The sequence below is a fragment of the Mesocricetus auratus genome, unplaced genomic scaffold (assembly GCF_017639785.1).
Source record: "Mesocricetus auratus isolate SY011 unplaced genomic scaffold, BCM_Maur_2.0 Super-Scaffold_100691, whole genome shotgun sequence".
Taxonomy (NCBI): domain Eukaryota; kingdom Metazoa; phylum Chordata; class Mammalia; order Rodentia; family Cricetidae; genus Mesocricetus; species Mesocricetus auratus.
This window is the reverse complement of record NW_024429267.1, coordinates 26,924,774-26,939,452: the sequence shown is the minus strand read 5'-3', so window position 1 is coordinate 26,939,452 and position 14,679 is coordinate 26,924,774. Positions and strand designations below refer to the sequence as shown.

At 44.2% G+C, this 14,679-nt stretch overlaps 1 protein-coding gene across 1 annotated transcript in view; it reads right to left on the bottom strand.

Moving 5' to 3' along the window:
• The window catches only part of Nt5e (5'-nucleotidase ecto), a 47,840-nt gene that overhangs the window by 11,823 nt on the left and 21,338 nt on the right, over nt 1-14,679 (bottom strand). The window contains exons 2-3 of the mRNA XM_005073660.4: nt 9,964-10,186; nt 5,895-6,083 (exon numbers count right to left, since the gene is read on the bottom strand). Coding sequence (XP_005073717.1) covers nt 5,895-6,083; nt 9,964-10,186 — 412 coding nt within the window. The remainder of the gene's footprint in view (nt 1-5,894; nt 6,084-9,963; nt 10,187-14,679) is intronic.

The following is a 14,679-nucleotide window of genomic DNA, read 5'->3' as shown; positions in this document are numbered from 1 at the left end:
AGATGCTTCCTCGGCTCAGCAGCACGCTGCAAAACCAGCCCCCATCTGGTAGGGAGCACCTACTCTCTAGTTCCAAGAGTCTTAATATCCCTTTTCTGAGAACAAAAGATGTGTCAAGGTTATCACCCACAGACGTAGTCAGGAAAGGCAAGGCGCTTCCCTTGCGGCTGTTACTATCAGGTCCGGTTGCTAATCCCTGACTCCACCAAGGCTGAGCCCTCTTTACTCCTCCATGTGTTTGGCAACTCCGGGAAACCACTAGCAGTGAAAACAATCGAGGGCTTCAAATTTCCCACACTGTTGGATGCTATTCAGCCAAGGGCCTAGAAAGTTTATGACGTTTTACAGTGTAGGAGGTCAAATCCAGGGCGTGTGGGTGCTAGATAAACACTACCCCTGTTCCACACCTCCAGTCCTTCAGGCAAAGGTTCTTACACCTAGAATACTGTCTCCACCCGAAGCCACACTGTCCTCTTTAGGTATGTAGCTTATCATCTTCTCATGGGAGGAAGTGTCTATAGACCGTGTTCTAGTAACCAAGACAAGACTCAACCTGAGTGGCCGTGGTTCAACGGATACACACTCGGACATGGTAAAACCACGTCTCCCAGTGCCTTAGAAGTGTCCACAGAGACGTCAGCAGGGCGCTGCCCTCAGCCGAGGGGTGTATGGATTCCATCTGGGGTCTGCACAACTATCAGACACATTTGGTGAATTTTTAAAACCAAAACATTTAATGAGTCCATATGATGCTGTGTGAAGAGAGGGTCTTGACAAATTTGGTAACAGTAAAAAGGTTTCTGAAAAAAATCAATTCAAAATCAAACACAGGAAGGATCCCTCTGGGAATGGTTATCTGCCCTGCATGTTGAACTTCACTGTGGCCTTGATTCTGAACACATGTGTGTGCTTTGCACTGCACACATGACCACCCCGGGCAGTGCCAATGAAAGGTATCTAAGGCTCAGACTTGAGACTATCATATGTTGTGAACTGCATTGTTGCTCTTATAAAACATGATTTTGTTATGGAAAACAAAGACTTGTAATATATTTCTGCCACCATTCCTCAGTACATAAGTAAGACGCTAGTCCATCTTTGGAGTTATTGCATCAGAGTATGCTTGATTACAAAAAAAAATACTGCTGTTTGAATTGCTCACTTAAAATTTCATAGAAAACATGAAGTGAGTCTTAGTTAGGACAGAACGTCCAACAATTTCTGAAATGGCTCTAAATGTTAATTCTGCCATTCTGTACTATGTATTTATGCAAAGTGGCATTTTCAGGATTGATGATTAGAAAATCAAAATATTGATCAATTCTGAAGAAACATTAAAATGCTGAAGTATCAAATATTCAGCCAACATTTAAATCTCTACACAAAAATAAGCAGATCTCATTAGTATTTAATTTGCCAAATTTGTCTTTAATAAAAAAGCCTGAGCTCTTTTAAAACAGCTGTGCTGATCCTGGCATGGTGGTGCATGCCTTTAATGATAGCACTCGGGAGGCAGAGGCAGGTGGATCTCTGTGAGTTTGAGACCATAGTGGACGCTGTCTCAAAAACAAAACAAAACAAAACAAAAAATAAACCCACAACCAAACTGAAAGAAAAGAATCCATTAAGCAATACTGGACACGTGCCCCTCACGTGTCGGCTAACCAGGCTAACAGGAGAAAAATGGGAAATCAGCCAGACTAGTCACGAGACCCAAGGCTTCTGTACCTCTGAAAAAGGAACACAGAGGGAAGGGGCATGGGACACAGGGTCCAAGAGCAGAGTTCTGAAGCTGTCTGCAAATGACCAAGTCTCAGCCTGTCTGAGAAGTGGCGATGCTGAGTGAAGATGACAACCATGCAGGGGACAGGGACAAGATGCTGTGAGCCTGGGGTGTCACACAGACACTTCCTCACAGGATGAAGGCAGGGGCTGGTGTGGAGAAGGAGATAGGAAACTGGGGGCTAACCACTCGGTGATATGGGAGGGTGCTGAGAAACCATTGGTACAGTGATAACTAGGGGCAGGTTGGGTGGGCCCCACGGTTTACCATAGTAGCTTGCAGACATTGTAGCTTGTTCTACCAAAAGAAAAGGTTTCCCAAAATCTTGAACAGTAAATAGCCTTCATGGTTGTCTTTTTAGGGACAGTATGTCAGAATGGAAATGGTTCGCACATTCCCAGTGATGAGCCCTCTGCTGAACTGCAGATAGAAACTGACGTCTCGTCTGCACTTGTACAAGACCACACAGACTTGAAGAACCAAATGCCCAGTTCAACTATTGGGAAGCAGACAGGAAGCAGCTCCTTAGGAGTCTCTTTAAGAATCATCAAGACACTGGGTAGTGGTGGTGCATGCCTGCACTCAGTGGCAGAGGCAGGTGGATCTCTGTGAGTTCGAGGCCAGCCTGGCCTACAGAGTGAATTCCAGGACAGTCAAGGCTACACAGAGAAACCCTGTCCCAAAAATCAAGTTAAAACAAGACTGTCCCAGAAAGACGGAACAGTCTTCAGCATGCCTGCTGCTGCAGATTCCAAATTGAACTCACTTTCCTGCTTTTTTTTCATGGACCACTTTGTGACTCCAGGATGCAACTCATTCAGAGACAGCATTTGCCTCTCCACCTCATTCCTGAATCTCAAGCCTGGTTGGGGAGCTCCCTCCTCTTCACTGTGACATTAGGCCATGCCAGGGTTAGTGGAAGGAAACTGGGCAGTTTCTGCATTGGAGGGGGTAACTTAGGTCAGTCATGTTTCATTTAGCTCATGGGTTTTTAGCATGTGGGCTACATAGGTAGTTGGAGGGGAACTGGCCTAGTGGGCAGTAACAAGCACAAAAGATTAAATAACAGAAAATATCAGGCTGCTATCCAGGTGCCTTGGGGATGTTTTCCTGTGGGCTTGTGCGCATGTCTTAGGCTGAGATGTTTCTTACACTTTAAGTTTCGAGCTGGGAATGGTGGCTCATACCTGTAATACCAGCACTTGGGAGGCTAACATAGAGGAACATCCATGAGTTTGAGTCTAGCTTGGGCTACAGCATAAATTCCAAATCAGTCTGGGTTACTATGAGTTCTGGTCTCAAAACAGAAAAGGATCTAAATTTTCATTTTTTTACTATATTTAATAAGTAATATTTAACAGTAATTATTTAATAAGTAATATTATTTTAGCTTCATGGTAACTTCATAAAATGGTTCGGTAGAAAATCACTTAAACTTGTGTGTGTGTGTGTGTGTGTGTGTGTGTGTGTGTATGTGAGTGAGAGAGAGGAGGAGGAGAGAGAGAGAGAGAGAGAGAGAGAGAGAGAGAGAGAGAGAGAGAGAGAGAGAGAGAGAGAGAGAGAGAGAGAGAGAGACCATGGCACATATGAGGTCAGAGGACAACTTTAAAGAGTCAGTTTCTTTCCTTCTACATTCTGTGGGCTCTGGGGATGGAACTCAGGTCTTCAGGCTTTTGCAGCAAGCACCTTTATCTGTGGAGTCATCCTGTCAGCCTTGGAAATCTCCTTTTTTTTTTTTTGGAGACAGGGTTTCTCTGTATTATTTTGGAGGCTGTCTTAGAACTCACTTGTAGACCAGGCTGGGAAATCTGCTTTTTTAAGGTTGCAAAAAATTTGTTTACATATGTAAGTAGGCCTCATCTCCTATTATGCCCTTTAATTGATAAGTTTAGTTCTCAGAAGACAGCCAAAATACATTTTCATGAAAACAGGTTTAATCTTGATAATCTGTTATAAAATGTGGAGTAAATGACTGAGACTCAGGTCGGTGTCTAAGAGACCGGCAGTTACAGATAAGCACGCTACAGCTTATCCTTAGATCTCTTATCGTATGCTGCAGAACTTCAATGGCTGAGGCAATGGTTATAGATATAAGAACAAAAGGATAATAGGTACTCACTGCCCAGCTTTTTGGGTTAGCAGGATGCTCCAGTCAATAGCCACACAGATGCCACAAGTAGCATAGATCAAGATAGTGTAAGAGCATATCAAAGTGTCAAGGCATGCCTGTAACACCAGTGCTTGGTGTCACGATGTTGGGGTGTGGGGTGGTCTTAAATCAAGGTTAGCCTAATCAACACATGCTCCAGGTCAGCCAGTACTACATAGTGAGACTCATGAGTGAGACCCTCAATAAAGGCAAAACTAAACAACAAAATGGGGCAGGGGGAGAGGAAGGAGGAGGGAGAGAGAGATGTTAGGGAGGACAAGAAGACAAGACCCAGGTATGGTGGGGCATGCCTAGATCCTATAATTTTAAAACTTGGGAGCTAGAGGTGGGAGCATCAGGAGTTGGAGGTCAGCCTCAGTTACATAGTGAATTTAAGGCTCACAACAAGAAAAATAAACAGTAGAACAACAACAAAGGCAGGATATTTTGGATGCTGGGGGGACATTTCAGTTTATACATATCTGGCTTTGATTTTGGTTTTTCGAGGCAGGGTTTCTCTGTATTGTTTTGGAGGCTTTCCTGGAACTCGCTTTGTAGACCAGGATGGCCTCGAACTCACAGAGATCCGCCTGCCTCTGCCTCCCGAGTGCTGGGATTAAAGGCGTGCGCCACCAACGCCCGGCAGTTTATATGTATCTGTATGAGAGTACACACATACATTTGTACACAAATCAATTAGATCCCCCTGTAAAATTTCATGCTTACTGTGGGTCACAGCCAAACCTGTAAAAGATGAAGTGACATGAGAGCCAACTTGCTCCTTCTGTGAGTTACTGCCTTGGAGAAAAGCTACACTCCTCCCACCCCCGAAGGTTTTGAACAGGTCTTATCCACAGGGCTAGCATAGAATTGAAATAAAAGCAGGTAAATATGAGGACCTATTTGATTCTGTTGTGACTTGGATGTGGCTTGTCCCCTTTGAGTTCTTGTGTGAGAAGCTTAGTCCTCAGTGTGGTGACATTGAGGGACAGTGGATCCTTCAAGAAGTGTCTAACATGGTGTGATAAGGTCTTTGGGGCCACCACCCTCAGAAGAGATTAACGTAGTTCTCTTGAGACCACAGTTAGCTCTGCGAGGCGGTGGCTGAAAAGAGAGGCCACCACCCACAAGTGACCCTTCTCTACATGTTCATTTTCCTTCCTGATTTTCTGCCATGTGATGTAGGCAAGAGGATGTTCACCCAAGGCCAAACTAGTGAAGTCAACTGTTCTGGGCTTCTAATCTCCAAATCTATGATAAACTCATTAGGAAGCCAACACATCCAGAGAGGGCCAGGTGACTTGCCTGTTCAAAGTCATTCAAGTGAGTTAGGAATGAGGACTTTCCACCCAATATCATGTTTCTTTTCTTTCAATAATTTGTACTATACCTAATTTTCTGATTCTAAATATAACACTTAACATTTTAAAATACTAATATAGTAGCAATAATAATAATACTACACTCCAAACCAGATACAATTATGCATGCTTATAATCCTACCACTCTCCTAAGAGGCAGAGGCAGGAGAGTCATGAAATTGGAGCTAATCTGGGCTAGATAGCGACATTCTGTTTTTGAAAACCATAGGCTGGGGACATAGATGCTTAAAATACAGAAAGTCCTTGGTTCAGGTTCAAGAATTACTGAAAACATTAAGAAATTATCTTTGAAAAAGTCTATCATAACCTGACCTTTGGGTCAAGATCAGAACTCTTTTCATTTTATTATGTGTGCTATCTGCTTGTAGCATTGACTTTTAATCATGAAATGAATGAATTCTTGGAATGTCTCCCAGTAAGATTACTTGTCCTCATTCAATGCATAGTACATTTATATGGCATATTACAGTTTATACAATATATATATTACACTCTAAATAGTAATAGTAAGTTACAAAGGTAAGAGACAAAATAACTGACCCGAACGTCCTAGCTTGCAGAATGCATTTGAAACAGTTACCTGTGTAAAGAAAGGTGTTGGAGTGTCCGCCCACCACGATGTCCACACCTTTCACTTTCTGAGCAATGAGTTTATCCATTTCAAAACCAGAGTGTCCAAGTGCAATGATTTTGTTCACATTTAGAGTTTTTAGCTTATCTACTTCAGGTTGCAATGCGGTGATTTCATCTTCAAAGACTAAATTTGTCCCTAAGGAAGAAAATTAATAAAAAGGATATTAAATTTTTTCACTGTACTGTTTATACGCCAACACACTAAGCATACTAATCTCTCTCTTTCTCCCTTCCTTCTTTTCTTTCCTTCCTTTCCTCCCTCCCTCCTTTCTTTCTTTCTTCCTTTCTTTCCAAGACCTGATTTCTCTGTAGCTTTTGGAGGCTGTCCTGGAACTCGTTCAGTAGACCAGACTGGCCTTGAACTCACAGAGACCCACCTGCCTCTGTCTCCCAAGGGCTGGGACTAAAGGCGTGCACTACCACCATCTGGCACATATTAATTTCTTATTAAAGCTTTCCAATTATACCACCACTGCCTGTAAAACTTTCCAATTATGGAGAACAAAATGTATGAATACATCAGTACAAAAGCCCTGGCAAGCAAAGAAAACTCAAATCAATGTCACTGGCTGCATTCACCCAATATTGTGCTATTAAAGTTGTAGATGATACATATGTGTATATACATACATATTTGTATATACACACATTTTAAAACATTTATTTTTGTGTGCACATGTATGTCATAGTATGTGCATGGAGGTCAGAGGACAGTTTTCAAGTCTATTATAGATGGTTGTGAGCCACCACGTGGGTGCTGGGATTTGAACTCAGAACCTCTGGAAGAGCAGCCAGTGCTGTTTACCTTTTGAGCCATCTCTCCAGCCCCCTGGGGACAGTTTTCAAGAGCTGGTTCTCTTCACTCACTCCATGGTTTCTAGGGATTGAACTCAGGACATCAGGCTAGCTGGGGGAACACCTTTATCTACTGAATGCTCTCACTGGGCCATATATGATATATTTGCATAAACTCTGTCTCATACTATGAGGATACTTCAGCTATAGTTTTCTTCCATCTCTTTTTATATCTAAACCATCATAATAACCATGCCAAAAAATTGTGTGAGCATAAAAATATCATGCCCACAACTGCTCTTAATTCCATTGCTTTGTCTGGAAACTTGGGGTGTTCTGTCTTGAAAGCTAAAATGTCAACAAGTAGACTTTGAATGCCAATTTCAAAAAGCATTTTTTACATTTACTTATTTGGGGATGTACGTGCCATGGCATGCTTGTGGACATCAGTGGGCAACCTGTAGGAGTCAGTTCTCTTCTACCACACAGGTTCCTGGGACTGAACAGCAGGTGTGGTGGCAAGTGCCCTTACCCACAGAGCCGTCTTAGTAGCCCTTGAAAACTAACTTTAGCATGGCAGATAACTGCTCATTTACAGGCAGGGAGTAGCAGCATTAGAGTAGAACCGGAGTCTACTCTAACAAAGAGACCTTATCTAAACATTGCTGGCCCTGGGAGGGGAAACATACCTCACGAAGCTCACTCTGTCACTCAGTGCTAATAATTAGTGCCACAAGCTCTGGCTGGCACAGCATGGATATCCTATGCTGAGACATGACCAGGGCCTCCCAGTCTGAAGCCAAAACTTAGCAAGTCCTTAGGTTTTATGGCTTCAGTGGTCACAAAGGGACTGCAAACATGCTGTCCTGGAGTCCCATCCAGCACCCTGCCGCAAGGCAGTCCTCCAGTAGATCTAGAAACCTTCACGCTAATTTCTAAGAATCAGCACTAAAACAAAGATTCCTGGATGCAAAAATCTCATAAAGAACATTCAAAATGTAAATCTGCAAAGCCCAGTGTGGAAACCAAGAGCTTTCCCAAACATCAACTACAAAAGATTCATGCCTTGTCCATTGCCATGCTCGGGACTCCACTTCCCTGATGTAACTCTTGAGTCCTGACTGTATACCAACTTCACATGTGTAAAATATGGAAGATAAATCACAGAATAACAGCACTGTGGCCTCAGAGGCTGCACAGGACAGCTGGTAAGTTAGCACCTCCTAGACAGACTGGCCTGGCAGGGCTGAAGTAACTCAAGGAAACAATGAAAAACCAGGAGAGACAGTGCTCTGCCACCACTGTCAACTGTGGGAATACCCAGGACGATCTGATTCTTGTCCATAACCCCAAGAGATTTGGGGCTTCCCTGGACAGCCCTCAGCACCGAGGATCTGTCATAGCCTCTTTTCCTGTGGCTGTGATATACAAGGGCTTATTTTGGCTCACCCTTTGAGGGCACCGGCCATCATCTTGGGGAAGTCTTGGAGCCAGGAGCATGAGGCAGCTGGTCACATGGCATCCACAGTCAGAACACACAGAGGGATGGATGTCAGTGCTCAACTAGATACCTCCTTTTCTTGTTATGTGGCCCAGGACCCAACCCAAGGGAATGGTGCCATCTTTCTTTTTTTAATTTTATTTCCAGTTCAAATTTAGATAAGAAACGAGGTTGCTTCACAAGTCAGTTCCAGGTCCCTCTCCCATTCCCTCCCTTCCTCCCGTGCCCTCCCCCCCCCGTTATCCCCTCATTTCCCCAGGGAGTGTGAGGCCCTCCATGGGGGTGTCCATAGTCTGTCATTTCATATAGGGCATGGCCTAGACCCTTCCCCAAGAGTTCAGGGTGAGAGTGCACCTCACATTGTTCTATGGGAGTCCAGAGACCGTGTGTATACTTGGGATGGGTACTGATCTGCTGCCCAAGGCTCAATAGATTCCCTAGGCCTCCTCACTGACACCCAGATTCAGGGGGTCTTGATCAGTCACATGCTGGCTTCCCAGGCTGATGCCTGGGATTCAAGAGTTAACCTTTGTCTGGTCAGCTGTTTCTGGGGGTTAAACCAGCCCAGTCTTAATCCCTTTGATCATCAGTCCTCCCTCTCTGATACTGGCTTTCTTGAGTTCAGCTCAGTACTTAACCGAGGGAGTCTGCCTCTTCTTCAATCAGCCACTAAATAAAGTTTCTGTTTCCCAGACTCTCTGGCCATAGGATTGTAGGCTGGGTGCCATCTTTCTTTATGGTGGATTGTCCCATCTTAATTACGACCTCACAAGTGCGCCCAGGGACTTGTCTCTCAATTGTTTCTGGTGAAGCTGCCATAAATACTGACTCTCACAGGTACCCCTTTTCTGTCTGCCTTTTCTGGGCATTCACTGGAATAGTAAGGTGCACCCCTCCCCCTGCCACATAGGCCCTCCCCTCTGGTCTCATTCTTCTCCACCTCACTACTTTCTGACACACCCTTATTCATTTATTCTCCCAGCAAACATTTGAGCACGGGGCATACAGGCTTCTTGGTTGGTGTTTCAAGTGTCTAGAAGAGTGTGAGGAGGAACGCAGGTCCCCAGTGGGAGGGGAGCAGGGAAGAAAGGTGTGGAAAGAATGCTACCACCCTCTCCTTTGGTTAGTTCAACAAAATAGTTTCAAGAAATGCCTCTGCTCTGGGCACCAAAGTACGTAGAGTGTGTGGAACATGTTTTAGAATGTTAGGAGAAGAATCTCTCTCTCTCTCTCTCTCTCTCTCTCTCTCTCACACACACACACACACACTCTCTCTCTCTCTCTCTCACACACACACTCTCTCTCTCTCTCTCTCACACATACACACACACACACACACACACACACACACACACACACACACACACACGAGTTTCATCACATAGCTAAGTAAGTTCAACCTGCTAGGAATCAGTGTAGGTGCCCTGACCACTAGAACTGGAAAGACTGTTTTACTGGGGGCCAGAGGGAGCTGCTTGTTCCAGGCTTCACTTAAAATTTTGAACACATGGAATTAAGCGAAGACACTGTTTAGTCACCAAAGAAGTCCACTGAGCAGAGACGGTGACACCCTTCAGAGGTAACTTAGAACAACACAGAACCTGCCATCTTGGTTTGCCAATCACCAGCCTCCATATACCACAATCCGTAAAAAACACGGCCAAGTGCTGCTTTACCACATCTATTTCCAAGTCACCAGTGCCATGAGGGTAGAAGATACCTGGATTGGAGAGGAAGGGGGTCTCCTTTGAAGTATATCCAACAATTCCCACAACCTCACCACCGACAGAAAGAATTTTATATGGCAAATACAGTCCGGGTATCTGAGTTGCTAGCGACCCCTGTGCCTTAATGTTTGCGCTCAGAATGGGAAATTTGACTTTTCTGAGGAGGGGATCAATCAGTCCTTCCACACCGTTATCAAATTCATGGTTTCCCAGTGCCTAAGTAAAATGGAAAAGAAAAAAGGATTAAGTACCCTAAATTTTACAATGAAAGTATACTTTTAAACATATCACCTTAGCCCAGTGGCTCCCGAAATGGACTGGTTTCTGTGAGACTTGACCCCATCTCCTGGTATTCTCCTTACCTCCAGAAACAGGACTTGGGGCCCTTGGGCTAGGCCCAGGGACACTCAGACCACAGGTAGGAACAGCATTGTTACCCAGGGCTCCCCAGCTTGTTCCTGCAGTTTTCTGCAGTTAGCCCGCAGGTCAGACCTAATCATTCAATCTGCCGCCATTTCAGTAAAATGCTGACACTCCCAGAATCTCTTTCCTCATTGCTTCCCTTGGGTTATTACATAATTTTTCACAATTTCTCTTCTTAAGGACTTCTCCAATTCTTCTGGGGAAATCAGGACTGACAGGGAGAAGTCTTTGTTACAGTGGGTGTTGACTTCCTGCTCTAGTCAACCCCAGGTCACCCTGTACTCTGAGCGTGTTAGAAAATGTGGAAACATTGCAGGTAAGTGCAAAGACAAAGACATCCCTTACTCTGGAGCCTGGTGGAGCCTCCTGCCAACTGAGAATCAAGAATTTCAGCACAATTACCGTTGGTCGTGAAAGTGACTGACAGAGGGACAATATTCCTTTTATAAAGAAAAATACTGTTTTCAAATGTGAACGTTAAAATATCAAGGAACTGTGTGCTTAAGGCTTTCTCTTACCCCTGGCAGTCTCTCAAATAAGACTAAAACTTTGTTTACAGCAAAAGCAACTTAATGTTCCTACAGCCCTTGTGACCTAGAGTCTTACCTTGTCAGCTGTAATCCTGTCCATTACACATGAGAACCACCCTATGATCTCATTTACCCAAAAAGAAAAGTTTCCTTAGCTACCTTTTGAGCTGCAATTTCAGAAACCACCGAAAACCGTAAGTGTGGCTGTTGTAATGACAAGGATTTCTCTATCATGAGCAGCCCACACCCAAGGGTGTGTACCCTCCTCCTAAGCACCTCTTTCTATTAACGCCCATGCTTACATCTATGTGGAACTTTCTTCCTCGTGCATTAATCTACTATAACCCTGTTTCACACTGGTTTGTCTTGAAATTCTTTTCTGCCTTTATCTGAGTAAAGCTCTCTAAAAGGAGCCTCAGAGAGTCACAAGCAACTACCACTGACAGTCTTGTGGTAAGTACCTTGAGATGCATGAATGGCCAGGCCCCACCCCGAGGACCTCCAACTGGTAGGCCCTGTCCACAGAACACTCCAGTGGTCATAATGGTTAGACCCAGCTCCTCCAGATGCAGGTCGTTAAGCTCTGCATCCTACAGATTAAAAAGCCCAAGCTCAGGATATGAAATCCCACCCATCTCCAGCATGGAAATCTGTTGTGGAGTATTTGTTTAACTAGGCAAAAGGATATGTTACATTGTTTATGCTGTGGAATATTACTTTCACTATGTGAAGGTTTGTTTCATTTGTTTCTGCTACCTTTATTAACGATGTATAGAGGTGTTACATTTGTTTGTGCTGCATTTCTTTATGTAAAGATGTGTTGCATCTGTTTCACCTTGCTTGCTTAAAGCACCTGATTGGTCTAATTCAAAAACTGAATGGCAAGTAGCTAGGCAAGAGAAGGACAGGCAAGGCTGGCACCCAGAGAGAATAAGCAGGAGAAGAAATCTACACTTGAGAGAGAAGAGAGAAGACAATGAGGGAGAAAGAGAGGGAAATGCCTGGGGTCCTAAGCCAGGCAGCTGCCAACAAGTCAGACACTAGAAGCAGGAAAGTAGGGCATACAAAAAGAAAGAAAGGTAAAAGGTAGATAAAGACAAACAGATTTAAAAAAGAGCTAAGCTAAGGCTGAGCATTCATAACTAATATTAAATCTATGTGTCATAATTTGGGAGCTGGTTGGTAACCCAAAAGAAAGCCTACTACAGAAATCTCCACCCTAGAAAGCTCTACATACCCCCCTCCAGAAACCCTCCAGAAACTCTGTCTTCTGCTCAGTTCTCTGCTGATTCTCCCCTGAGCAGAGGCAGCCATCCTCTTGGGTTTTGCCCTCCCAATAAATCACCGTATGAGATTGTTGTGCTGTGTGACTTTGTGATAAATCACCGTATGAGATTGTTGTGCTGTGTGACTTTGTGATATTCCTTAGCTCTCAACTGCCAGCATACCTTTCCCTTTAGAGCTGTAACACATTGTGGAAACCATCCATGCTGGAGGAGAGCTGTAATGATTCCTTTGGGGCAGCATTTCCCCTCAGAGCTATAACACTTAAACTCATTCCCAGCAGTTTATGTTGAGGAAGAACCTCTGGGTGAGGTTACCATGAGACCTTCAGCAGGTTCTGGATCCACTCTGTGCATAGGGCTTCAGGTGGAGCAGAAATGGTGTCAAGCATCATTAGTCTGATATTCCTACCCCTGGAGTTACAGCGGCTTTCTCCAGAAAGCCCTCTATCCCTTCCTCGCTTGGCCTCCTGGATAAATCCAGGTCTGGGCAGTCACACACTTGGTTTACTATCTCAGTACTTAAATTTACTAAGGTTCTCAGTACCACTTCAGTCTGCTTCACTCTATGGGTCACCTGAAAAAAGGCCTGGAAGCATTGGCTGGAACAGTGGTCCTCAAGCTTCCTAATGCTGCCACCCTTTTTTAATACAGTTCCTCATGTTATGGTGACCCCCAACCACAAAATTATTTTCATTGCTACTTCATGACTGCCATTTTGCTACCGTTACGAATTGTAATGTAAATATTTTTGGAGATGAAAGTTTACCCAAAGGGTCATGACCCACAGGTTGACAATCACTGGGCTAGTGAGCCTTGAAACTAAAAGGGCCATGATGCGTTCTCTTTTGCCTCACTCCCTCTTCCTGAGTGAGGCAGAGAAGTACAACAGATAGTTTAGTAAGATGAGATTCCACTTGGCTTGTGCTATGCACACACCTCTCTTGTAACACTGCACTTGGCAGCCTGGTATTGCACATGCTATGTGCACATACCCATCCCAAAAAACACACCTAATAACTTGTTAGTAATCTAGAACCCTGCCTTCATTGAGTTGCACCTACACCTCTCTCCAGACAATGGAATTAAGCCCCGACTCCGCTTAACAGCCATCTAACACAGACAATTTCTATTCAGTCATATTCCAGGTATGAGAGTATCTAGGTAGGGAAGCTATATGGCCTGAGCAAGTTTGGGACGCATGCTGGATAAGGGAAAACTGTCCTGTAAGTGAACTTTTAGGGAGAATTTTGAATGACATTTCTTTGCTATTTTGCAATCCATGTATGCCTTTATTATAATGTTTTTAACAGGAGGATAAAAACCAAGAAAACCTGGTCTGGACGTGAACACCAGTTATGTGATACCAGTACATTCCATGTCTATACCGTGGGATCACCCCGGAAGCATTAAGGTCTCCCAGGGTGTAGTAGCATCTCATCTTGCCAGGCCCCTTTGGGCGTGGTTCCAGGTGTGGATGTGACTGCTTGAAGGTAGAGAGGTGGGGGCACATACTTGCTTGGGTCACAGAGAACATCAGAAGGGCAGAGACTGCATCTTCGGGAGCAGGAACACCGTGGCGGTTCTTGACTATTATCTGTGTAAGTTGTCCCCCAATAAAACACCCATTTATTATTTATCTTGAGTCTAGTGAACTCATTCTTACCCCACCTTCAATTAGCATCCAATATGGGGCTTGAACCTACAACCCTGGGATTAAGAGTCCCATGCTCTAACGACTGAGCTAGCCTGGGTAAGTTCATAATTTCTGAACTTGTACATCTTTCTACCTCTGATACGATTTTACCCACTCACCACTTCCTCTTATCGAGATAATGTCTCTAAAAGCTGAGCTAGTCCTAAAGGCTCTCTCAGTCTTGGGCAAATGGTTTTCTTTCTTCTAGTCTTAAAGCATCGTTTTCTTTCTATGGTGAAATAGATACTCTTTTTTATATGATAATCTTAAGTGTAGAGTTTTGTTTTAATGGCTGTGTCTACAGTTTAAAAACTTGGTTGCTGGGATTAATATTTATCCCTAGTGTACAAATGGACTTTGGGAGCCCATTCCCCATAGAGGAATACTCTTGCAGCCTAGACATACGGGGCAGGGTCTGGGCCCTGCTTCAAATGATGTCACAGACTTTGAAGATCCCCCATGGAAGACCTCACCCTCTCTGGGGAGCCAAAAAGGGATGGGATAGGGTGCTGGTGGGGTGCAGGGGAGGAAGGGAGGGAGAGGGAACTGGGGTTGACATGTAAAACAAGATTGTTCTAATTTAAATTAAAAAATCCTAAAAAAGAAGACACTAAAGAAAATACCTTGACTGTTGGTTGCTGACTGGTTTAGAGTCACTTGAGACAGTCTCACTGCGTTGCTCAGGATGGCCTTTGAATTCACAGTCTTGTGTTAACTTCCAGAGTGCTGGGTAAGGGTCATGCAGAATGGCAATGGTTCCACAGTTCTCTATGGAAG